Below are 26,173 nucleotides of genomic sequence, written 5' to 3' on the forward strand. Positions count from 1 at the left end.
ATAGATGTCAGGAAGATACGTTTTTCAGTTTGAATTGGGACTTCTCAAACACCACCTTTTTGTAATTTTCTATCATTTATTCCTAGCTAGATCGATTTATCGCTACCGAAACCCTCCGTATACTAAATTTCATCAAAATCGTTGGAGCCGATCCCGAGATTCCAATTATATATATGTATATATATACAAGAATTGCTCGTTTAAAGATATAAGATATCTAATATGTACGACAATATATGTAAACATAAGCTTTTGCTAAAAATAGGAATTAAAAAAAATACAATTAAAAACATAAACAATATAATAAAATAAAATAAAAATAACAAAGAATGTTAGTAATTAAAATAGACAAAAAAAATCATTCGTGAATGTGAGATATTTTATTATTAAATTACTTCCGTGGCGTAGTAAAGATTGTATGACATGAATAAAGTTCGTAGACCAGTGTTTCCCATGCCCCACAGTGGGCCAATTCGAATATGTGTTATCTTTTAAAATAATTATTTGTAATTTCAGTTTCTCATTATGTTTTAAAATCTACTTACTGTGTTGCGTAACAATTACCAAATATATTTATCTTAAACATTTCTTAAGTGAGCAATTAAATTTTATATATTATAAACTATGTATGTTACATAAGGGGGTAACATAGCGGGAGGGGGATAGGGATTTTAGAAAGGCTAAGACTGGCACAAAATAGGTTAGGAAACACTGTCGTAGACAAATATGTATGATTCAATGATTACTGATGAGTTGTAACACAGGTGCACAACCTTTAGCAGGCATCAGTCTCACATAAACAATAACTATCCCTCAAAAGAAGAATGACAATTATTTACATAAATTAATAAATAGTTGTAACTTATCATGTATGAAGTTTTGTGCAGTTATTGTGAGAAATAAATATTATTATTATTATTATTGTCACGTGACCATACGAGCTTATAATATTTAAAGAGATTGTTTTACCAATGTGTTGGTCTTGTGTTATTACATTCAGAATATTAATTTTATATATTTAACATAACACTTAAAAATTATAAAGTTACCTGGTATCGCTAAAAACAAATAATTATTATTATAACCAACTGATCCGATCTAGATGATCGAGTTATCAAATAGTTCATATCTGCAGCGAGGACCACCACACAGGATTTGAAACCAGGCTAATAGGTTTCAGAATAATAACTTGAATGTCTCATGAAGCGAAATCTCGCGCCGCAACTAAGTTCCATTTGGTGTTTTTTTTTAAGGAAAATATCATTTTATTATCCATAAATCTTTACAAAAACAACTAATTATCTGATGAAAAGGAGTAACAGTTCATCTTAGGGTCCTTCAAGGAAAAAGGGTGTTAAATATTAAAACGTCTGAAATTCTGAATTATTCGAGCTGACATCGAAGTGACTAATTAGTTATACTTACGCGGAACAATTTCTAGAAAAACAATAAAATTATTAATTTATATGTAATAATAATCGATTTTGATTGTTCCAAATTACAAATATTTTGAACAATCACTAATGACTAACAGAAGTTATGTTAGTACCTAGTAACGTCTATATAAAATATATATAGTCTGTGCTAAGTACTAAACCAAATAAAAACAAATAAAGAGAATGATGGCTGAATTTTCTTAGCGTAAAGTTCAAAGCTTTTTAAAAGAAGTAAAAGCAAACAGATCTGGTGAATTTATAATTATTATTAAGTACATACCGTCTTCTATAATTAAATAACAATTAATATTAATATTTATAAACAAGTTTTGTTTTATAATTATTTTTCTGTTTAATAGCTAATTATGTATAAGAGCGTGCTACTCTCATGGTCGTAGTTTCCAACCCATTTATTTACTGTTATAAAATAAAAAAAATACCAGCAAAACTCCGGATTGGGTATGAGCTAGGCAATTAACAAGGCTTTCTTTAAAATTAATCTGCCCACTACTGAATATTTCCAGCTCCAGATAAAAATAAAAAAAATAGAGCTCCAGATTAGGACTGTTTAAACTGTTATAATCGCGAAGAATTCGTGAGAGGTGCCTGAAATTCTAGATCAGTTTTTCAGACTGAATTTGGACAATTTTGCTGATAATTGCGATATTGTGCTTCTATGTATTTAATAATCAATTTTGTTGTTTCGTATATAGTGTATGTATTTTTATGAATAAATAAATAATTATTCAACTTACTTTCGTATTCTGAAATTAAAAACATTTATAAGAAAAAAAATCATCAAAATAGTTGTGTTCTTGTATGACAACCACATCATGGTACCAGCTGCCATTTCAGGCATTTCTGAACCGGTATGACTAATACCGGTAAAATAATAGCGTACTATTCCCTTAACTTTCTAGTGTTTGTAGTTTCTCGCGGTCGTCCATGGGCCTCGGTAAACACTTAAGTAGTCGCCTACTCCTATGCCTCCTGTCTTATAAAATAACAGTTATCTATTATCCGGTCACACCCGTTGCGTACAGAAAGACTTAGGCCCTGTTTCACAATATCCGGATAAGTTCCAAATAAGCTATTTGTTACTTATTGGTATGATAAATAGTATTTTTGCGTTTCACGACTGTCAGATAGCGCTATACGTCATGAAATTCGAAGTATCTTATTTGGAAGTTTTATCTTTCGAATAATTTATGTGTTGCATAGCTATTTGGCACTTTATCCATACATTGTGAAACAGGCCCTTATAGTTTTATCATCTGACGTCGACGCAGAATACGAAATTCTACCCGTATCCACTCGACGTCAGTAATTCCACAAGTGAGCGTTATTTTGGCAGGTTGCCGCGCACCGCCATCATGTGTGCCCATAAAATTTCCAAACATTTAAGACGACTTAAGGTTCTACAAGAAAAGAGAGGAATAATTATAAAAAGGACGGCAAGGCAGGCATTGCCAGAAGTGTGTCTACTGATGGTGGTATTAATTAACAACAGATCAAAGTTCGATAAAAGGTCGGCAACGCACTCGCGAGCCCTCTGGCATTGAGAGTGTCCATGGGCGGCGGTATCACTTAACATCAGGTGAGCCTCCTGCCCGTTTGCCCCCGGTTCTATAAAAAAAAAACAGATGAGCATACTGCCTGTTTATATCTCTGTCTGATGTATAAAAAAAATATAATATATTGATGTATAAATAAGGGAAAACGATAAAGTCTAATTCATATAATTAACTAAACATACCATCTTGTCCTGGAATTATTTAATTAAATCATTAATTCATGTAGGTATAATAACTTACGTAAAAATATAGAAGAAAAGAGAGTGAAAGAGAGAAAGATATCGCAGCGCGGGATACAAACGTCAACTATTTTGTCAATCACACTCAATAATATTTCTTCGAGATTTACGTTTTCTCGTACACTTTGATCTCAAATATCTCCTGGTTGGTTAGGAATTCCAAATGTAACTCTGATAAGGCAGTCGAAACCGCCTCCAAAGATTTTATTGATTCCCATCCAAATGTTTTTTAGTAAAGGGATCAGAACTACCTATAAGATGTCAAGTGCATACATAGCAATAGTACATAGTTTGATTAATTAAAAATATTTTATTCTATACTTTATGATTCTCATACAAAAAAAAGTAAGTATGAAGTTGTGCCTTCAAATGTTGGTGCACAAGTAGAGTGTCAGATAACTGATCTACTACTTGTAAGAGAACAAAGAAGCAGATTGTACTCAAACTAAAACACAAAATAACTTAATTCATTGGTTACCAAGTATACTTATGAACGTCAATTGAAAATACCAAATTTACAATTACTAGTTCGCAAGTAAGTTAGCTTTGCCACAGTATATGCTCTCTGCTGTCTCCTTGAACAAAAGTCTTTTTCATAATTCTCTATTATACAATGTGATAAACTTACTTTCAACTGTAAAAAACGGTTAAATAATAATCAATAAAATTGAAACTTGATAAAAAACAACTGGCGGTCATATCGCTTATAATTTATCTTTTTAATAATTCGAAAAGAACTCTTACTAATTAATATATAAAATTATAAGCTATAAAATATAGCTAGGCTATAAAATTTCGTATCCAATGTTCAGATGTAATTTAAATTAACTAAATAAAATAACTTCAAAAAACTTACCATAATTATCTGTAACGATAATGTTATTTAATTTTGCTTATTGTGAAATCTTGTCATCTCAGATTGGAGACAGTTTTCTTTCCTATTGTATAATGTATGTGACGTAATATTTTTTTTTGTAGAACAGACAAACAGAAAGGTCACTTGATGTTAAGTGATACCGCCCATGGACTCGATGCTCAGGGCTCGTAAGTGCGTTGCCCGCCTTTTGATTGTTCTTTATGTTTTGATACTAACAACCACATTCAGATTCAGATTTTCGGCAGTATTTTTTTTATGAAATACAGATTTAGTTACTCACGCCACAGTTCACTGGCTAGTAAGGCCTGGTCTGGAGTAGGTAGGCTGTAAATGTAGCCTATCTGACAAGGGTTCCAGTGATCGCAGACTTCCCGGTCTGGATCCAGTTCTGTCACAAACTTGTATGTCTGCAGAAGTAAATTAATGATTAATTATTTTTTCTAAACTACTTCTAAAAGGTGTTCAAAGCTTAATAAGCTGTTTTCTGGAGAATGAGAGAACTTTTCATTTCTCATAACGCACACACAAATAGAATTTGTGCTCAATATTTAATGTGTGTTTGTAGTGTTCTCCTCTCTTAGACGCCCGTTTGATCCGCTGTGCTGGACCCTCTTACAAAAATTAAAAACAAAATATATTTAGCAAATAGACACATATACTCACACTCCGACGCGCACACAAACTCATACGCACAGAAATAACACTAATTATAAGTTTTATATATAGGGTAAGCCATGTTCAACCAGTTCATGTCAACTCTTTGGTGTATAGAAAAGCTATTGGCTAATTAAATAAAAAATCGTAAAATAAAAAGTTACAATCTGAAAGCGATTGTCACTTCGATGTCTAATATTATAGGCACAAGGGGCAAATGGGCGGGAGGCTTTGACGGTAAAGCAGTGATTTCCCCCCAAATTTAGGGGGGTTCAAGATGTAGAGGATGATTTTGGTGGTGCACATATTTAAAGAGAACTTTATTCAAGAATTATATAAAATGCACGATACATCTATAGAATTTAATAAATGAAATGTATTTTTGTTGCCTCGAAACCAACAAAAAATGAAAAAAAGAAAAAAGAACCAGCTTGCGACGTTCATCTCAGAGATCGTAGGTGCGATTCCCGACTGTGCACCAATTGACCTTCTATGTGCGTTCTTCTCTCGAAGGCTGAAGGAAAACATCGTGGGGAAACCAAAAAGTCGAAGCCGTGTACCAGGCACAGGATTAATAACATTTGCCTATTAGATTGACAAATGATGAGTCCAATGATGAGCACCAATGGTGATTTTTTTACGTATTACAGATACTGATATAATTTACCCTATCAGGATAATATCTGTAATGCACAACAACATCGTCAGTGTCCTCCAAGGCACACTTGAGGTTTGTGTAGTTGAGAGACGTCCTCTCTATCGGCGCACAACCTATAACAGTTGAACCATTGCGCGGCAAGTCAGGACCTTCGATTTTGTGACCTGCGGAGAAATATTTAATATTATAGGCAAATGTTGCTTTGTTATCTGGGTTCGATTCACGGCTACACCAATGGATTTTCTATGTGCCTGAAAACGTGAGGAAACCGATCTTCGACCCATACTTGGCGTGTGTGTTGATACAGCACAGATTTGACAGGAGTCTGATTACCTACTTGCCTATTAGATTGACAAGATTCTAAAATAGATACTGACAGAATCAACAGTTACAGAATAAACTCATATTTTATTTATATAGGTACAGTTATGAACGTCATCAGAGATGTTAAATTTAATCTATATCTAATCGTGAAGCGGGCAAGAAACTCTCCGCCACTCTTTTTAATCGTCAAGTTCTGAATCAAACAAATTGTTTGAACTGAAGAAAATCACTCATTGAATCAGGATCATTTAGTCATTTTATGTAAACAAGAGTTATCAATTTATTTACGGATAATTCTCTTACTTCGCTTGGGAGTTTGTTGTAAAAACGAATACAATTTCCATACATATAGAGTGGTTTATCTTCTGGAGCCTGGTTGGTTGCACGCTAGTTACACTGTAGGTTTCGTAACAATCCTTCAACTTGAGCTCATATTTTATTAAGATAACGCATTAAGTTCTCTTTTCTCGGATCCAAGTGAACCAGAGTAGCGGTGCCAACCACTCGGATCCGTGCAAACGTCCCGTTAATTTTTTTTAACCATTGCCATCCCTAGCTCTCGATTAATAAAAATAATAAGAAACATATTTTCAAAATTCGCCAAAAAAGTTCTGGTTTCCGGCTATTACTATGTATCCATTGTTAAGCATCCAACGTGTTAAACGTTATTAATATCTGACTTACGATTACAAAAGAAGTAATTATTCTCAGCAACATAGAGCTCTTTGTCCTCTGCACTGAGACAGGAGTCATACATAACTTGACTCGGCTCGATGCTGTCTTCACACATGAGGATACCAGATCCATCTGGCTCTTTGGGAGCTCGGTTCGATGGGCATCGGTAAAGCATTCCTGAGAATATATAAACATTAGCTAATCACGTTTGGTCAAAGCACCATGTCATTTAGAAGCGCGGCATCCAAAAGAGATTGAGAAGAAGAAGCTAAACACGTGATGATGAAAATGCTTCCCTCTATAAATTGACTTTTAAATACATTAGTTTTAGCTAAACCAATTATTTATAACCAATTATTTATAAACAAACTATTTATTCATAAATTTCTTTTAGTAAGGCGCGTTGAAACGTTTTCTTGTTTTGTGTTTCTTTCTTTCTATCGTAGAGACTTTAAAATTGTACCCCACAATCCCTAAGACGAATAGGGCTTGTAAATTGTTATAATATTGTAGTAGATACGTTAACTTTGTTAATAAACTGTCTTGCAAAAAAACGGACACGGATAAACTTAATTCCTTTGCAGGATTATAATTTAAAAATAATCATTTATTATGGAACATATAGACATTGTATTACTTATTCCGAGTCATTAGATTTGAACCTTAGCCCTCGGGTTGGGGCGTTAACAAATCCCCGGTATATAAACGTTATTTTGTAACAAAAACGTTGCACTTACTAAATACTATCACCGAGACTATCGACATTTTTATATGTTATTTATTTATTTGGAAACAAAACAAATACAGTCTTTACAATAAAAATAAAGTTAAAAATAAAACATAAAATAAACAAAGATGTATCCACAATAGGTTTCACTTATATAACAAATGATTATGTTTGATAGTTAATAGTAGCAATATTGCCTATCTTACGTTAATATTATATTACATTGTTTTGACATTATCGAATTGGTTTAGTACTGTATGTATTTTACCTTTTCTTATAATTAACGGTGGTTTATTTCGAATCTCGGCTATGGTGACACCTTTTTCGCCATTTTGTATTGCTGTCATTATACGCTTGTACAAAGTTGTACGTCTCTCCTGTTCTGCTATTATGTATGGTAACAGTTCTTCGGAAAGAACATCCACCTTCTTTTTAGCCTCTGCGTTGATCTGTAAATTGCTAAAGTTCATCTCCCTTACTAACTCTATTTGCACCCTCTTGCTGTCAAATATTTTCTAAATAAATGAAGGTTAAAACTGTGGAATGAACTTATAAATTAAACGAACTGAGAACTTAATTAATTCAAAACAATTTGAAGCAGGATTGTATCGCCTTAGAGATATATAATTATGACAACAACAGCAGATTCAATGATGAAATACATATAGTATATTTTTCATGTCTATTGGTATTATCTCTAAGTCCGTCGTTTCACAAATGATAGTTTTCTAAGGCAGTTTTTGCCGCGCACCACCAATATGTGGAACCAGCCGCCCACTGAAGTTTTACCGTACCAATTCGTCACCCACTGTCTGTCCTTCAATAAAAGAGTGCACCAAGTGCTTGAAACGCCGGCAACTCATTTGCGAGCGTGTGAGTGTCCATGGGCGGCGGTATCACTTATCATCAGTTAAGCCTCCTGCCCGTTTGCCTCCTATTACCTATATAAAAATATGTGGTATCGTTTTACAGTGTGTGTACAAGAAATTACAAAAAAAAACCAATGGCGTGGGTCAATCTAATAGGCAAGTTGGTCATCACCCTCCTGTGCCTGACACGTGTCGACTTTTTGGGTCTAAGAAAAGCCATTCCCACTATGTGTTCCTTCATCCTGATCAGCAGTATGGCTTCAGCGCACAACTTACATCTACGAGGCCGTAGGTTCGATCCCCGGCCGTGCATCAGTAGTACTTCATTCTATGAGCACGTTTAACATTCGCTCGTACATATCGTGAGGATACTAATATCATTAGTTTCAAAAAGTCTGATTATCTTTACTTATTAAGAAAATTATCACGATTCGATACAGAAATCTAGACCTAAAAAGTTCTAGTGGTACTGGTAGATATATTTGTAATTAAGAGAAAAGCTTAAAGCATATTATAGGGGTGCCTACATCCGCAACTTAAATGGTTTAAATACTTTAAATATACATACTCTATCGGCATCCTTGTTAAATTTAATACCCGTTCCATCCTGCAAATATCAATCACTTAAAACAAAAAATAGAGTGAGTCAAAGTCAAAATTCATTTATTCATATAGGTAACATAATGTACACTTCTGAACGTCAAAAAAAATTAAATATATCTAATTTTACATTTACTGCCAGTTCTCATATCAAGGGCGTAGAACGGAAGAGATGAACTGGTAATAAATTCTCCGCCACTCTTTTTATTCACCAAGTTTTTTTTTACACAATGTTTGTAAGGAGCTGCAACCACTACACCATGTTCCATATGACATATTGAGTAATAAAGAATAATTAAAAACAAAGATTTGTCCTCTATCAGCAGGAGGCATGGTGAAATAGGAGCATGAATTTTTATCAATTAATAATTGGTTACATTGATTTTATTATTTTGTCATTTTAAACCATACTTCATATATGCCTTCCAAACAGTCTGACGGCAATTTTAACAATTCAAAGCCTAGTTCAAGGACGTTTTTGTCGTGAATAAATGATAGCCATCGAATAGTTTAGGAGATTTTTAATTTATTTTAATAAGGCACACTAACGTAACGCACACGATATAAAAAAATGTGTGCGTGTATTAGTGTACACACTTAAAAAGTGAAACTTCTTTGACTTCTATCTACTATATTGCAACTTTACAGAAATTGGTTAAATAAACTTAAATTAGATAAAGTTAAACAAATAATACATTTAATTCAATTGACAATACTACTACTAAGATTATTACAGAATTTCATTAATTGTAATATAATTATTTCTATCATTGATATCGTTATAATATATTTTTGTTATTAATGGCTTATCTTTTTGAATCAACCATGGTAGGGACAAGAAAAAGATGGCGCGTAACGAAAAAGTATGACGGTAATTTTTTTTCAACGCCGATATAAAAGTGTCACTTCAAAAATTACATGTACTTAATTCAATGATAATTGTGCACAATATTTAAAAATAAACATTACAATTATAAAAGAGAAAATTAATACAATAAAAATCAACGACGATAAACTGATTTATAACATGTTCAGCGATATAGCATTCTACTGATGGTATAATTTAACAAAACGATACACTAGTGGCATTCGTCACACGACTATAAAATGTTGAATTCAATTTCTAAAATCAAATGTATAATACATACAACAGCCTGTCTTCTCACGATGTTCGCCAGATATCTACCACGCCTCGTCGCTGGAAGCAGAACACTGCCTGGAATAACTTCGTCCCCGGACTGTAAGAACAATGCAATACATATATATACATTTTTTATCCTTTCAAACATGTTACAAGGAATTCTTAAAAGGCCGGCAACACACTCACGAGCCCTCTGGCATTGAGAGTGTCCATGGGCGGCGGTATCACTTAACATCAGGTGAGCCTCCTGCCCGTTTGCCCCCTGTTAGCAAAACAGCGGATTAGGTATACAGAGAGGCACTTTAACAATGCTTTCTTTAAAATTCAGACAACTACAGAAATTATACAGCTACGGATAAGTATTGCTTAATTCCATGTAATCGCAAATTTCAATGAGAGGTGCCTGAACTCCAAAATTGGTTTTTGCAACAGAATAACGCTTAGTTTAAAGATAAGCTATAAAATTCTTGTACAAAATTCTTTTTGCTACGTTAAAATTTGTTTTTCGCTTATGATTTTTCAATCTTATCCACAACTCTCCTACAATAAAACACCCTAACATAACCTAATTTTTAGGTGATCTATCAAGAACATAATCTAAATAATGTAAAATCCTAGTTAAATAATTGAAATCAAGATGCAAAAGATTTAAATTGGTGTCAGGTTTTGTGTTCGTAATGTAATTCAAGATTTGACTCGGCTATTTTCACAAAAAGGAACAAGTTAGTGTATTTCTTGTTTGTATTGACATTTTTTGTGTGTTGGTATATTCAGATTAACGGTATAAATAACCAACGTGTCAAGATCCATGTAGAGGCATCCATGTAATGGAAATATCAATAACTATCACCCATCTCAATTATTATGGTATTTTATTAAACTTTATTATTATTAACGCGTCAAGTTTATGCTGAATAACATAACACTCTCCATCGTAAATGCGATATTACTGATGTTTCAACTCAACGAAATAATCGAATAGTTTAGTGCCGACTGTAATTGATGTGGTAACATAACGATCTGTACTTAATCAACAGTTTCTGCCACTTGAGCGACTGGTAGCGAGTCTTTCAGCCTTCTCTTCTCCACTCATTTTGGCGAGAGTGCATTGGAACTCTACCACTGATACTAAACGTCACGTTTTCAACACATACCCCCTGAATGTGGTGAATTGGAATTCGATTCCATGACGATCCTAGGGCTCGAACAACTTACCTTTTCCTTCAATTTCTACCTTCCCTTCTCCACGCGAATATACTCGTATCTTCCTGCACCATTATTTAGGTTCTACCCCTCCTTTCTTGTCACTACTCTCCGTCATAAATAAACCAAGCGATATCACGTGTATGTTTTATTATACACACGACATATCATCAGTTTGGACATGATAATCGAGACGTATCACCGACATATACTTGTGTATAAACATATACCTAAACTAAAATTATTTATTTTTTTAAATTATTTTGGAACATAAGATCATCATGGTATCACTTGTTCCACGTCATTAAATTCGAGACTGTTGGCATCCCTACTCATCGGCAAAGAAGACAGAGGGCGTAGGCCGAGAGAAAAAGCCGGCGTAAAAAACTCTCGGTACCTACTCTTTTTAAGAAAAAGCAAATCATCAACCATTTTGGACCATTATGTAAGAAGTATTGAAAGATAATTACCGGTGGATATCCACTGTGAACTAACACTAAATGAAAAAGCAGTATTCTCAGTTCCATTTTCTCTAACAAACTGTATTTGATATATTTTTGTTCGATTATTTTTAACAGCCAATTAGTTTAACGAAGGCAGTACTAATCTTAGATATTCCTACGTGGCTCAGTGGTAGTAACCTTGTACTTACTGGATTCGATAATCAATATATATAAACCTATTATTAATTTAATTATGTTATTTAAAGCTGTTATGAATATATCTTTTTTAAAGGTCTCTATTTCCTTTATGCCATGATTATGCCTCTATTCTATAGACATAATATCCATATGCCGTAAATATTCATATTATTACGAGCTAGGGGATCGGATAGAAAACGCCGTAGATTTATTCAAGGGTTTATTTATTGATAAATCAATGTGGAATTTATAAACACAAATTACTCGCAGAAATGCACTAATTACACAGCAGATGCAGACTTCACACAGTACTTTATCACTTGTCTTCACTTTATTCGCAGTTTATCTCTTCGGTGTTTATCGCATTCGAAACTGAATAATAGGTCGCGTTTCGGCTCGCTTGGGAATAAGCTTGAATTATATTTGAGAATTGTCTAGACAGGCTTGCTACTGAGTAGCGATTGCTCAATTCTAGAACGACGTACTCTCTCTCTTCCGCACATTGCTCCGTCCTAGAGTGCGTCGTTCTAAGTACTCAGTCTAGCTTCGAGAAGATTCCGTTCTTCCCTCCCTCTCGCGTATGGTTCCGTCCTTTTCCCACACCTAAAAAAATCGGTCTAGAATATTCATCAAAGGGTTATACTAGGAAAAGGGTTATACTGAAAACTGCACTTGTCGACTATACATGTTCTAAAACTATCAGAATTCATATTTCAGCCTGCTGGAAAGTTCTCTAAGTAGTGGAAAAGTTTAGAAACATTGCAGTCGACGAATACAAAGGTTTGGCGATGTTCTTTGCCAACATGTAGAAATTCAGTGAGTCTGTCAAGTTTTAGGTATACTACAATAGTAATATTTTTGCATAGGGTATCAAGAATTTACATCGCTATAGGTATTAATTTATTTTTAGAAAACAAATTTTGTAAACACCAATATATTGAAGCTCCTATCAATGTTGAACGAATTTTGCAAACGAAAATGTCGACTATGACAGCACCAGAAAACTTTACGCTTAAATTAACTTTATAAGTTTTTTATTAAATCATGATATTATATCCTGAAACATACTAGCTTATTGTGATTGATAAAATATTTTTTAGATTTTATGTATTATTAGGTATCCGTAGGGAATCATCTGTCAAAGCAAGTTTGACAATTAAATTTCAAATTTAGGTTAAAAAGGGCTATATATTGTTGAAGAAATAAAAAAAAAATCACATATAATTACTTTATTGGTAAAAAATAACCACAGTTAAAGCTAAAAATAGGAAAAAATTGAAGATTCATTTATATTATTGAGATCATAAGAAGGTTTTTAGAGTCGCATTGTCTATGCAAACACTATTGCTGTAGAATCTGTAATGGCGAGCTAAGTCATTTGTCAAATCAATTAAATACAAGGCGAAAGCTTAAGACTTCAATAAAAGAAATAACAAAATTAATCTGCCATTAAAAATAAGCTCTGTCTTTTCAGTTATTGTACGTAGTCCTTTTCGCGAATTGTTTATCTACATAACTTAACATGCTGTTGACGTATTGCGACTAACGCACAAAACTAAGATCTTTTGTATAGACACTATCATACTTCAATAGATTTGAGAAATATGATTTTTATGGTAAATGCAACCTTCTTATGGGTAAAAAAAATTATGAAATATCCATAGGGTACAATTCAGATACTAGACTTAGTGCTTAGGAATTACGCTAGGGAGGAAAGGGATCAATCGACGCGCGCGTTCTTATTGACTTTCTATTCGTTTTAATAAATAAATCTTTTATTTGCAAAGTGGTACACAATCAGTCATATAAAAAATAGGCATGCAAATGTAAATGTCATATGAATTATATACATAGACCTGTCTTTTGAAATTACATTTAAATGGAATACCGTATGTCGAAAATAACATCACTGTACGCACTAAGTCTCGACATTGAAGCATACCCTTTAACAGAATATTAAACTAAAAATTAAAAAATGACACTAATTTTCCAACTAAAAACGCCATACAATTGTCCACAACTACTTTTGACAGCGACTTGACGGCTTTTAGTGACATACTTTGCAGCGCCATCTAGTTTTGAAATAACTAACTATTATCATCCAGTCTCAAGCCACACTAGTCTTGACTGCTGCAATTAACTTCATACATAACAAAACTATTTGGTACAAAAGAATGTTACGGCGCGTTACATGCCCCCCCCCCCTAATGTAACGCGTGACGTAACAGTTAAACGCTCCCTTAGCTTAGTACTATAAAAAAAACGTTCGATACGCATAACGCAATTTATAGCTAGCATGGTACAAATACAGCCTATTTTAGAACTTGCAAATTCATTTTCCAACTTTACCTCGTTCTGTATCACTTTTGTTTGTTAGTTATCCATAGTGGTAGACAATTGTTCTGGCATTAGTGATTCATTTACAACAAAATATACTTTTAGATTTTAATAAATATTACGTAGACATCAATTTTCTTACAACTATTTGTGCTACGGTGCTAAATTTGTAAACATTAATAAACAGAGACTACTCAAGAAAATCTTAATCTAATAAAATTAAGAAAAATCCTCCCCTAGATATGCGTAAATATCTCAAAAACTACTCAACCGATTTTGATAAACTAAATCCGTGTTCTAATTCGTATCCCAAGTTACAATATCAACTTGAAGCGCGTTAGAAGTTATACTTCTTTGGCGTAACAAAGGTAAGTCGTTTCAAAATTTTAATTTTTTTAGTAGGTATAATATTTTAAATTTTAAGAAAAAATTACCAAAAATAAAATGTTGACAATAGTTAACTTCAGGGTGTCGGTTTTTGACGGTATGCGCGCGCATCGTAAATATTTACAGTCATCATACCCAAACGCGCCAAAATAAGTATAACTTCAAAATTTTACATACAAATTTTAAATTACGTACGCATTATTTTTCATACTAAAACCGCTTGCCCCAGCGATTAGTCGTAAAAAAAAGGTAATGCTATTGTTACTAGTACCAAGTAAATTTACATATGTAAATATATATATCAAATCAAAGCATTTTTCGACAATCTAAACATTGTTGTTATGTATTTAGTGTGTGTACTTAAAAGACGAATCTCTATACCGTAATAATCTATTACCACTCTTTGCACAGGGTTTATTTTTCATTAGCTTTTTATGATTATTTGCTAAAATTACAAACTAAAGCTTTGTGGTTATTGATATCTATTTTAGAAAATTAAAATAAAGTCAACGATTATTACTAATATTACTCACACAAGAAAATGGAATCATTACAAAAAATCGTAATATTGATACGACTATATTCCCTGGGCCAAGCAAAATCGCATACAGGACAAACCAAAACTTGGAACTCGGTTTCAAATGAGTAGTTATGTAATTTTCTTTCAATTTGAGAAACAAATGAATATTTCTTGAATTTGATGTTTTTCCTAACGGGGTAAAAATGTTCACAAATAAAACACCTATTACAATGAATATATTAAATAGTCTTTCACGTGGTATAATCTCGGTCAAGACACAAAATAATTCATGGCGGGATATTTCTTTTTGAGGAACTAAAAAATTAAAATATTTTACTAAAGACATCCACCAAACGCCTGGTTTTTGTTTATAGAAACCGGGTGTACGATATAAGAAATCAGACAATTTTATTACAATCAGAAGTCTTGCGGTAATATATTTTAATCGCTTTATACGTGACGAAACCATACGATGTCATTAACCTAAGGTTATTGACCTTTGGAATATGCCCTTCAATGACCCCTACGAACGAAAACCCCGAAAATTTGAACATTTCATACTTTACTCAAATGTAAGCATTATTTAATACCTAATCTTAGCAAGCTTTTAAATTTAAATGGCTGTTACTGTACTTCTCATAAGCGGTCCAAATCTTGGCGGGGTTTTCTTGAAGCGGGGAAATCTTAACTAAATATCACATCTAAGGATTAATGTTAACAGTCCTACTGTAGTATAAAAACGCGAAGTTTTCCGAGCGGTTTTGGTAACATTAAAATGGCCGAAAACCGTCACTTTAATATAGAAAAATACCAGCATTTGCCAACAATTTGTCAATATCAGTATATATTATATCAAACGCTGTATGATTTGATTTTTGCTTTAAGCTAAACTGGCAGCAAATGCTTGTATACATTACATACAAAACGATATTCCTACAGATTATTAAAACCAATATTTTATGGTTCACTATTTTTATCCTATACCCAAGTTGTCTATGGGGAATTAAATGCTAACAACATTAGAATATTACAGTAACTCATCTGTACCACATTTCATTAATAATCCAAAAAAAAATGGCGTCGCTCCAAAATATCTCCTGATTAACTTTTCATTAATACTGATTAAATTTTTCAAAAAGCACTGAGTAACGAAATCAACCAATTCGAACTGTCAAAATATGACAATTGACTTTTATGTGCCACAAAATTCTAATACTAAATAATATTGTATCGGAGATGGATTCATTTTGGCTTTGGTTTCTCCTCAAAGCGACTGTAGATAACTTCGCAATCTGGCCTGAGATTTCTGAAATTCTCAACCCCAGAATCCGTGACCATGGTTCCGGAAAAGTCCAGTCTCCTCAAATGCGGCGCCGCACTGATCAAATGCAACAGGCTGCGGTCCGAAATATTCCTATACCCGGTTACGGATAAAACGCGAAGATTGGATCTATCCGGCCGATTATTATTCCCGCCGTTGCCCATCAAAACCGGACCATTTGGCCCGAAATGTATGAAGTTCACGTTCTCCCCATCAGCGCGCCCGAATCGACGAATAGAGAAGTCTGTGACCAGCGAACTGGAGTCTATATGCAAGTCTAAATTCCCCTCACCCTCGACGGATTCACGAGGAAATCTGAAGGTATTAAACTGGGAGCCGACACTCACGTATAAGACGTGGTGGCGAGGTTCAAGAATGTATTGGAAATCCCGAAGCGGTTCTCCCCTGAACGGCGGCATGGGGTGAACGAAGCCTGGAAACGGGAGATTCTCCATATTGCGACCCGGGTCTGGAATTTCTGGGCTCGCGTTTTGGACGAGCATGTTCAAGTTGGGATTACGCGCCGAAACTGAGTTTCGAGGGAGGAAAATGTGTGCCTCAAATCTGTTGGGGTTGGGGTTCTCTGGACGATTATGCTCATTGTTGGCGTTTTCTTGGTTGATGTCAACCTGAATGTTTATGTGCTGGTTGTCGATGCTCTGCATTAGATGGCTTAGATTCGGGTTTCGGGCGCATACGGGGTTTAGCTCTTTCTTTGGCTTAGCTTTTTCCGGTTCCGCTTTAGGTTTAGGTTGAACCCCTGATGGGCCCGGTTGAGGATCATCGACCGCTGGTTTTGCTTCATCTTTTTCTTTTTTATTATCTTTTGAACCTTGTTCGTTTGTATCATGTTTTTTGTTATCTTCCTTTTTATCACCTTCTTTTTTATCATCATCTTTACTTTCCTTTGAAGGATTTTTGCAGTCATGGAGTTCGTGCGTCTCCAAATGAGCGGCAAACGCGCGAAGAATATCAGAAAACTTGCGACGTTTTTGTGGATTTTCTTGGTTTGCATTATCGTCTGGACGATTTTCTTCTTGGTTCGCTTCCTCATTTCTAGGAAGACGACGAACTGTGATCTCTGAATCGTCAGCGAAATTAACAGTTACAGAATTTTGGTTTCTCCTAAACCGGACATATCTAGCGTTATCATTTCTTTCGTCTTGACTCCCGCTTGGTTCGTCTTTGGGATCCTGCTTTTTATTTTCCTTATCTTTTTCGGGTTTCTTCTTCTGACAGTCACAGGCAGACATATCTGTTTCCGTAGATTTGTCCGTTTTTTCAACAGATTTGTGTTCAGGGCAAACGCAGTATAAAGGCTGTTGAGGTTCTTCATTTGGTCCGATAACAATGACGTTATTTGCTGATGGCGCGGGATTAGGATTATCTTCTTGATTTTCATTCTGCCTTTGCATGCGTATTCTTTCAATATGAACGTGTATGGTGGCGTCACGTTTTGTTCTTTTCGGATCACTCGGTCCGTCCTGGCCATCGTCATCATCATTGTCATCCTTTTTCTCTTCCTCTGGCTCTTTCGGTAATGACTTTCTCTTTTCAACATCTTTCGCTCTTTTATTTGCTTCGGCATCAAAAGTGGGTCTGAAATGAAATAAAAGTAAATATTTGTTTTTTAATAAACATATAATATGTTATAATATAGAGATACCATACCCCAATGTAGGACCCTCCCTCGACGTGGATGGTTCAGGTTCAACATTCTCTTGGAAGGAAGAATCTTCCTCATCAGTCTCAATGGGTTCTGGGATCGATTTCTTTTGGTAATAGTCTGGTTCCTAAAAACAAAATTTGCAAAATCTTAAACTAATAGAAACTATACTAAAAGTCAACTTGAAATTACTTCAAGCTGTTTTTATAGGAAGTAAACAGGCAGAAGGCACCCTGATGGTGATACCTTCCCATTATCTGGCTAGTAAGAGCGTTGCCAGGCTTTTAAGAATTGGTTTCTTGTAGGACTTGGTATAAATTTGCACGTAAATATAACGTACGTTCAAATATACTATTACGGCCTCTCAATAATAATTTCTACATTATATTCACAAAAATATCATATATTGACTGATTTATCTATCTCTATGCAAACAACTAGTTTTTATTTTATTTTAATCCATCTGCAATTAGCCATGGCAATTAGGGAACGCAAATTCAATATATTTTTTATTCCCTCCATAAGACTTTTCAGTCGATACACAGTGTCCGTCATTACTGAGAGGCCTGAAGCCGTGTTGCTGAAGTGTCGTCTGCATAGATTGCAATCACAACATCGTCTGTAACTGGTATGCCGGCTGTAAAGATTGTATAAAGAAATGGACCCAGCACTGACCCCTGGGGCACTCCTGCTTCTATTTGGCAGACTGATGAAAGATTATCCTCACATTTGACCCGGAAATAACTGGTAAGACTACCTTGGTCAGATCAGCCTTCTGTGCCTGACATACACACACTTTTGGACATACCACGTGCCTTACCGGTTTACTCACGAAGTTTTCCACTCGACCATTACTCTATATATCTAAATAACTTTGTCCCATACTCCATTAGGGGTGGATAACCCAAAAAATTCTAACCTGCAACTCCCAATTATCCAGCAGCTTATGGGGGACATATTCATCATCTGAGTAGTGAGCATGGCGGATCTTCTTGGGGAAATGGGCAGCACTAAGCCACAACTCTTCCAGGTACGGCAGCCAGCCAAGGGCAGCCACTTCAGAATCGCCGACCGGAGATCCTCTAAGGTCCAAAACCTGGTGGATTTTTATAAACAGATTTATATAAAAAAATTATCATGTTATTATATATAGCGGACCTGTAATGGAATCGGCGTATTCTATGGGAGGAACAAAAAGTAGATTTTTTTAAATAGAATTTATTTAATTAATCAAAGTACGTTATCTATCTATCTATGCACTTTTGCTACATATAGGTAGTTCGTTGATCCCTTTACTAAAAAAACATTCGGACGGGAATCAATAAAATCTTTGAAGGCGGTTTGTCCCATCAGAGTTGTAGTTTTTTATCTTGTAAGAAGTTATCCAAATTAAAAAAAAATGGTAATCTGTATTCCTGTTTTTGAAAAAAAAACAAATCTACTAGTAAATAACTGTAAAAAATTCAATATGGTATCCCAAACCAAAGAGAAGATATCAAAGTGCACATTAAAACACAAATTTCATACGTAATAACAATACAACATATCTAATATAAAAGATTGAATATCGATCTTCAATTAACTCTCTAGACATTCAATTAAATCTCTATTTATTTTATTTATTTATTTATTTAATTATAAGTAATCTAACAGCTACTTAAAACATATTATTATACAAAATAAAAATACAATACACAAAGCCAAAACAGATTACACAGATCAAATAAAAAACAGAAAACAAGCATTAAAAGACAAAGTTACATTTAAAAGAAAAACAAAAGAATAAAATTAAAAACTGCAAAATTAAAAAAAAAGCAACAAATTATACTAAGAATTTATTAATATCTACTACTTAAAAAAAATCTCTGTTTTAACTACTTCACTGCATATCCAAATTAATAAAAAATAAGGTGGGTACCTTCAAAGTGCGAAAACCATATCTGGACGTGAGCGACGCATACGCCACGAACTCCGTCAACTTGTAACACTCGCGAGCGATCAGGTGGGTGAGCGTTGGGTGTTTGGACAACGGGAGAAGAGATGACGGTTCCAACCACTCGCATTCTGAGAGGTCCAAATGCTGGAAAAAAAATCTTATTAACCCACATGACCCTGGCTGTCAACCATGACATTTAGCATTCGCACGAAAGAAGGAAACCCACGAAGGAGACCCAAAAAGTCTACATGTGTCAGGCACAGGAGGGTGATCACCTACTTGCCTATTAAATTTACAAATCATGAAACAGATACTGAAATATATCTGGCCCAGAAGGTTCATCTCATGTTACGTATCAAAACCGCTCAATGCCTGAGGGGCTTGCGAGTGCGTTGACGGCGCTTTAACAATACGATTCTTCGGAAAATACCATAGTCCAGTTGGTTCAGAAAATTTCAGCTGGCAGCTGATTACACATGGTACAAACAAAAACGCTCAGTGGATTCTTTGCCTGACCCACAGAAGACTTTCTTTCTTACCACAACCAAATTCTGGCACATCAAATCTTTTGTCCAAAGCTCAAACTCACCTCGAGTACGGGCAAACACTTGCATATTTTGGTCAAAAATGATCGGTCAATTATCAGGTTGAAGAACTTCGTCCCACGTAGAGACAGCTTCTTCAGAGTTTTGGGGAATTGGCTCAAATTTATCTGAAATGTTAATTTATTATAAAAAATACATACGATATCCTTACAATACTTAGGGCTTGTTTCACAATGTCCGGATAAGTTCCAAATAAGCTATTTGTTACTTATTTGTAGGATAAACAGTATTTTTGCGTTTCACGACTGTCAGATAGCGCTATTTGTCATGAAATGCCAAGTATCTTATTCGGAACTTTCATTTTTCGAATAATTTATGTGTTGCATAGCTAATTGGCACTTTATCCATACATTGTGAAACAGGCCCTAAGCCAAATAAAATATATATTAAATACATAAGATACAATAATGTCGATACTGACAGTCGGAAGACTGACAGCACGATGCGCTCTTGAAAAAAAAGTGTCAGAGACAACATTCTGTAGGCGCAACGACTACAACAGATCCCCTTTTCAACAGATTGTGACCCTTGGCATCCTTGACAACCTTGGTCTTCGCCGTCGCACATATCCTCTGCATTTAAATTTTTGTTCTAAAACTGATGCTTATTTTTCTAGTTTTTTGGAGGCTCTCCTGGTGTCAAGTCATACCGTCCTTAGACACGGCAGAGGGCTCGAAAGTCCATTGTCTTTTAAGAATTGGTACGCCCTTTGAAGGACCCTAAGTGGAATTGGTTCAGAAATACTTCAGTGGGCAGCTAGTTTTAAAAATATTTATAGTAGAATTCTGACGGCTATCATTTTTCTGACATGTCAGAGATGGCATTTGTTTATGGTGGAAAACGTTTTTAGTACACAGTGGCAACACAATTAAATGTTAGAATTCTACGGAATTAAAAAAAACAGAGTATTAATACTTACAACATTGCAATTAACATTGCAGTACTCCAGCGAGAGTATGGTAATATTGCACTGGTGCCTCAGTTGCCTCATTATTTGTGGGGTCAACGTGAATTGAGGGCCCACGCAGCTCTGGGGCCCCGAACGGCCCATAGCACTATCGTCACTCCAAGCTGGATAGTCGCGCGGTCTAATTGATAACAATTTCTAATTAATAATTGATAGATATAATTTGTGTAAATTAACTTCTAAAAAGTTGTATTTTTTATTATATTTTAGACATCATTTTATGCTTTAATTTTTTTATCAAATATCATTTTATTAAGTTTAAAAGGGGTTAAACACATTTTTTATAGGCTTAGTAAAATTTTAATATTAAAAGGCAGTGATGCCAGCTAAAGAAAAAAATAAAGCAATTAAAGTTAATTCAATATATTATTGTGATATTATATAAACTTAATATTCACTTGAGAAAGTAAATATTAAGTTTACCCTTTTTGTAGGTAAAACAAACAAAATATCATTTTATTTTATTGCCCTCAATTGGGTCAAATTTGTACCTCTTTCGGTGAACTTTTTTAGTAGCAACACTTATAAAATGTCAGAATTCTACGTAATTAAAAATCAGAATATAAATCAAATACTGTACGACAATTATTCATGTCTTGTACATCTCACTTGATGCCCATAATGTCGTTATCGATGAAGTGATAATATATTTAAAATTAAACCGATTGAAGTTTAGTGATATTAATTGTTTAAATCAATCAATCAGTGTCACTACAACCTCTTTAGGTCTTGCCCTCAGATTTCTGAATCTGTTTCATGATCACTTTTTAAATCTAATAGGCAAGTAGGTCATCAGTATAACAAAATACTTACCGTGGCAAACAGACCACTCGCTGATTGACATAATAACGGGAATGATGTCTGCGAACATCGTAAGGCATCTCACGTACCACTGATATGTTGTCCTCCGATATTGTGTTGCCTGTAAAATATTTTTTAATTATAAAAAAAATTCACTTTTTTTAACGGATTGAAGTTATGTATTATTGTAAACTTATAATTATTTAAACATAATTTTAAATTTAACCGACGTATCGCGTGCTAAAGCGTGCGTGGTCACGGTGACTGAAGACAAAGGTGTTAAATGTCAAAAAGTATCACAGCTGTAGAAAAAGTTGTATTATCTGTATTTATTTCCCCGGAGTTGGTATCGACTTTAAATGTGTAAAAGTTATGTTAATAAAAGACAATACTAAAAAAAACAGTTATGGTGCTACAAAGAAACCCCACATTCTTTATATATTTAACTAGCGACCCGCCCCGGCTTCGCACGGGTGCAATGCTGATACTACAGAAAATACACTACAGAAAATCTGTGAACGTTGTATATAAAAATGTGGGTTATCCATAAGAGATAGATATATACCATCACGGACTTTTCTGTAGACCTTTTCAATGTGTACAATACTTAGTACATTATTTTGATAAAACTCGTAGGGTTCAGCCTGCGTTTGCAATGTAAGCGGAAAAAATTTAATTATTTACGACATCACATTAGAAACCTCAAAAATAACAGAACTTCTCCACTATTTAATGGATGTTATTATACATATAAACCTTCCTCTTGAATCACTCTATCTATTAAAAACCGCATCAAAATCCGTTGTGTAGTTTCAAAGATTTAAGCATACAAAGTGACATAGGGACAGAGAAAGCGACTTTGTTTTATACTATGTAGTGATTATTTAGACTTGAAGAACAACTTACCACTTGTACACGGCACTTCCTTTTTCTTCTCATCAGCAGCCTGCCCACTTAACCCCTCTTCAGCATCCGCCCGAGTTGTGTTAACGAGGCCAAGGCATCTGAAATCATTATTTGTTTATTTATTTATTAAAGATTAATTTACAAAAACTATAATCCTACTAATATCATAAACGCTAAAGTTCGTAAGTATGGATAGATGTTTAGTATTACTTTACATAAAAACATAATGGATTTTAATGAAACCTTACAATAATGTAGCTTCTACAAAGGTACACAGTTACAATTTATAAAGATAATGTGTAAATTATCAACATTAATCAAGTAAGTAAGATAGGTATTCTGGAGTGCGCTTCTAAAACTGCTACTTACACATATGTAATGTATGATGGAATTTTTTTTATAGAACAGGGGGCAAAGTGCAGGACGCTCACCTGATGTTAAATGATACCGCCGCCCATGGACACTCTCGATGCCAGAGCGAGTGCGAGTGCGTTGCCGGCCTTTTTAGTTTTATCTTAAATAGTCTTACAATAGCCCGCCACGGTATATATATGTCAGAGATTATGTTATAAAAGAACACGATGTCATTTGTTTTATTAGAATGGCAACACCATGCAATATCATAGACATCTTACAGGTTGTAAAATGTCAATGTGTCAAAGTCAATTAGTCCTATTTATTTTTTTTGTTATACAGTATTTTTTTTCTTTCATATTAATTCAATCAACCACTCTACCAGACTCAGACTAACACACCTATATAGTCTGTCTCACTCTAACGCGGACCGGCTGCACCGGCCGCGTTTACGCTGTCACCGATCTCGTCAGAGATGTGAATACGCAGTATGCGTTCTGTCCCGCTCTATCGCGTATTTGCCGCACCTATATTACGATATATTGGTCATCCCATACGTAATATAGGTGCGGCAAATACGGCAAACACGGTTTTTATTTTCGTTACGGAATTTCTTGATACGGTCGCTGCGCTTAAAATTCTCGATTAAACAAATGCAATAGATAAATTATGAAGGCATTTTCTAGTAAATTTTTATGTTTAAAAAAACAAAAGTTATTTGCTAAATAATCAGCTTCTATTTATTTACAAAATCATAGATAGCTCTCTATTATATATAGCATTTTGGTTTTAAGAATTGTTAATTGTTATAGTGTCTAATCACATATTACACTCACCCGGAACATTCCCTAGCATGGCCACTGATCAACAATTCCTGTGTGTCCTCATGCAGCATGTGAGCCAGGTACCACTCCAGCCTAGCAGTGCTGAAGACCTCATTACGAGCATCCACACGCTTCCACAGTGAACGCTCTTGCACCAAGATTCCAAGTCGTGGACATGTACTGAGAAAAGTGTTTATTCTAAAAGTAGTAGTTGTTTTTGAGTTTATGTGTTATACCTACACACATATTAAATTATTATAATTTGTTAAAATATTAATTGGAATGCATCATTTAAATTACGTTACTTTAAAACTGTATTTATGTGGGTATAAATAAGTAAAGTTATATGATATCAATTGAAACCATACTATCATTAATTTTAGAAATAAAATAAAATCACAAAATCGGTATTGAAATCAAAAGTTCAGTCATTATTTTATTTTTTGGCATTGGTAGGCAACTGGCTGGCGGTAGATGACTGGTAAGGAGGTAACTATTTCATGAATCAATGTTGTCACATGCCAAGTAAGTGGTGTTTTATGCATAATTTATACTTACTATCCAAGAGCTTTTAAATCACGTGGCGAGCAGAGTCGTAGGATGTAGAGTAGAACATCATCCGATAAATCAAGAAGACTGATCTGCCTGAAGGGTGACATATCTGTAATAATTTTTGTATGATAAGATTTATTTTTATATTATAAGTAGGTAAGCAAACAATTTGTTTTTCAAAATATAATCATTTTCATTAAATAATTTAATCATGTAAACATGTATGATGTATATGTTACATTTTCTTTAATTGAATTATGCAAAACAGACCAAATTTGGGTCTCATTGCGGAAAATGAGTCCACCTACCTACCTACCTTGTTTAATTGAAATTGGATGACATGGCAAATAATCAACACTTTTAATATATAAGCAATACTTATATAAGTAATACAGGCATGGTATAGTTGATTGAGCTAAATTATTATTTATACTTCTTTCTCATTGACCTTATAACAAACATAAATACTTACCTAAATCAAAACATATAAAGCAGAGAATAGAAAAGTCAATTGCAAAAATAAAGGATTACAAATGGGATTTAGAAAATATTAATACTTTAATTTATTACCAGAGGAATTAGATAACCACAAAATGATTATACCTATTCATGTAAGGTTGGCAGTTTTAGGCTATCTTGTGGTATAATTTTCTTATGGGAATCCATAAAAAGTTATTAAATACAAAAACAGCTATTAACAGGTATACTTTTAAAGTTTCAAAACAGTTTTAAATGTTGTTTCAATTAAAATTCATAATGTATTGTCTAGTTTTCAAGTAAGGGAGACAATAATATTCCAGTTAAGGACCTTAATGTATGGATAACTTTCTCTTGTACCTTTCACAGCAATAATATGTAGTTGAACATATTATGTGGTGGCATATATCAAGAACTGTATCGATTTTAATTAATATCGGCGCACAATCCCTTGCACATCCGTTTCCCTCCCTTTACCTGAGCGATGCATGCCAAAAATAGACTAAAAAGATGGTATGTACATTATTGATTTTTATAAAAAGTATACGCTTTCAAAAACATACCGTCCTGAATACATCCACTATCATCCTTATCCGGTTGCATATCAGAATCCACTTGCATTGTCTCCATTTTAAATTAACACTACACAAATAATATTATTCGTACCCACAACCGAATAAAATTAACTAACAAAGACACGAGAATCGCATTCGCTGACTAAGCGCGCGGTGGTCACTGATCCTATAAATTACTTATTGTAGGAACAATAATTGGAATGTTTCCAACTTAAATACAATTATTATTTATTTTTCCCAAAACACAAATGCAGATTTCATCGAAAGTATTTCAATGCAAAATTGCAAGAGGCAGAGAGTAGAGACTAAAGAGTAAAGACTTAAAGA

General features: G+C 34.2%; 2 protein-coding genes across 3 annotated transcripts in view; both read right to left on the reverse strand.

Moving 5' to 3' along the window:
* The window catches only part of LOC111000771, a 28,461-nt gene extending 16,957 nt beyond the window's left edge, over positions 1-11,504 (reverse strand). The window contains exons 1-8 of one of the 2 annotated variants that reach the window (XM_045633242.1): positions 11,448-11,504; positions 9,782-9,871; positions 8,602-8,640; positions 7,433-7,613; positions 6,447-6,614; positions 5,448-5,602; positions 4,407-4,533; positions 4,106-4,114 (exon numbers count right to left, since the gene is read on the reverse strand). In XM_045633242.1, coding sequence (XP_045489198.1) covers positions 4,106-4,114; positions 4,407-4,533; positions 5,448-5,602; positions 6,447-6,614; positions 7,433-7,613; positions 8,602-8,640; positions 9,782-9,871; positions 11,448-11,504 — 826 coding nt within the window. Of the gene's footprint in view, positions 1-1,049; positions 1,059-1,425; positions 1,437-4,105; positions 4,115-4,406; positions 4,534-5,447; positions 5,603-6,446; positions 6,615-7,432; positions 7,614-8,601; positions 8,641-9,781; positions 9,872-11,447 lie in introns of those variants that run through there. The other variant, XM_045633241.1, reaches the window with a different exon arrangement.
* Positions 11,505-12,832: 1,328 nt separating this feature from the next.
* Positions 12,833-26,163, reverse strand: LOC111000776. The gene is made up of 11 exons (XM_022270341.2): positions 25,835-26,163; positions 24,801-24,903; positions 24,255-24,422; positions 23,065-23,162; positions 22,171-22,279; positions 21,310-21,478; positions 20,375-20,497; positions 19,768-19,929; positions 18,769-18,945; positions 17,855-17,976; positions 12,833-17,782 (listed from the first exon to the last, which is right to left on the reverse strand). Exons 1-11 carry the CDS (start codon positions 25,899-25,901, stop codon positions 16,105-16,107), a joined length of 2,976 nt encoding a protein of 991 aa, XP_022126033.2. The 5' UTR covers positions 25,902-26,163; the 3' UTR covers positions 12,833-16,104.
* Positions 26,164-26,173: the final 10 nt, after the last annotated feature.

This window comes from Pieris rapae, chromosome 22, assembly GCF_905147795.1.
Source record: "Pieris rapae chromosome 22, ilPieRapa1.1, whole genome shotgun sequence".
Lineage (NCBI taxonomy): Eukaryota > Metazoa > Arthropoda > Insecta > Lepidoptera > Pieridae > Pieris > Pieris rapae.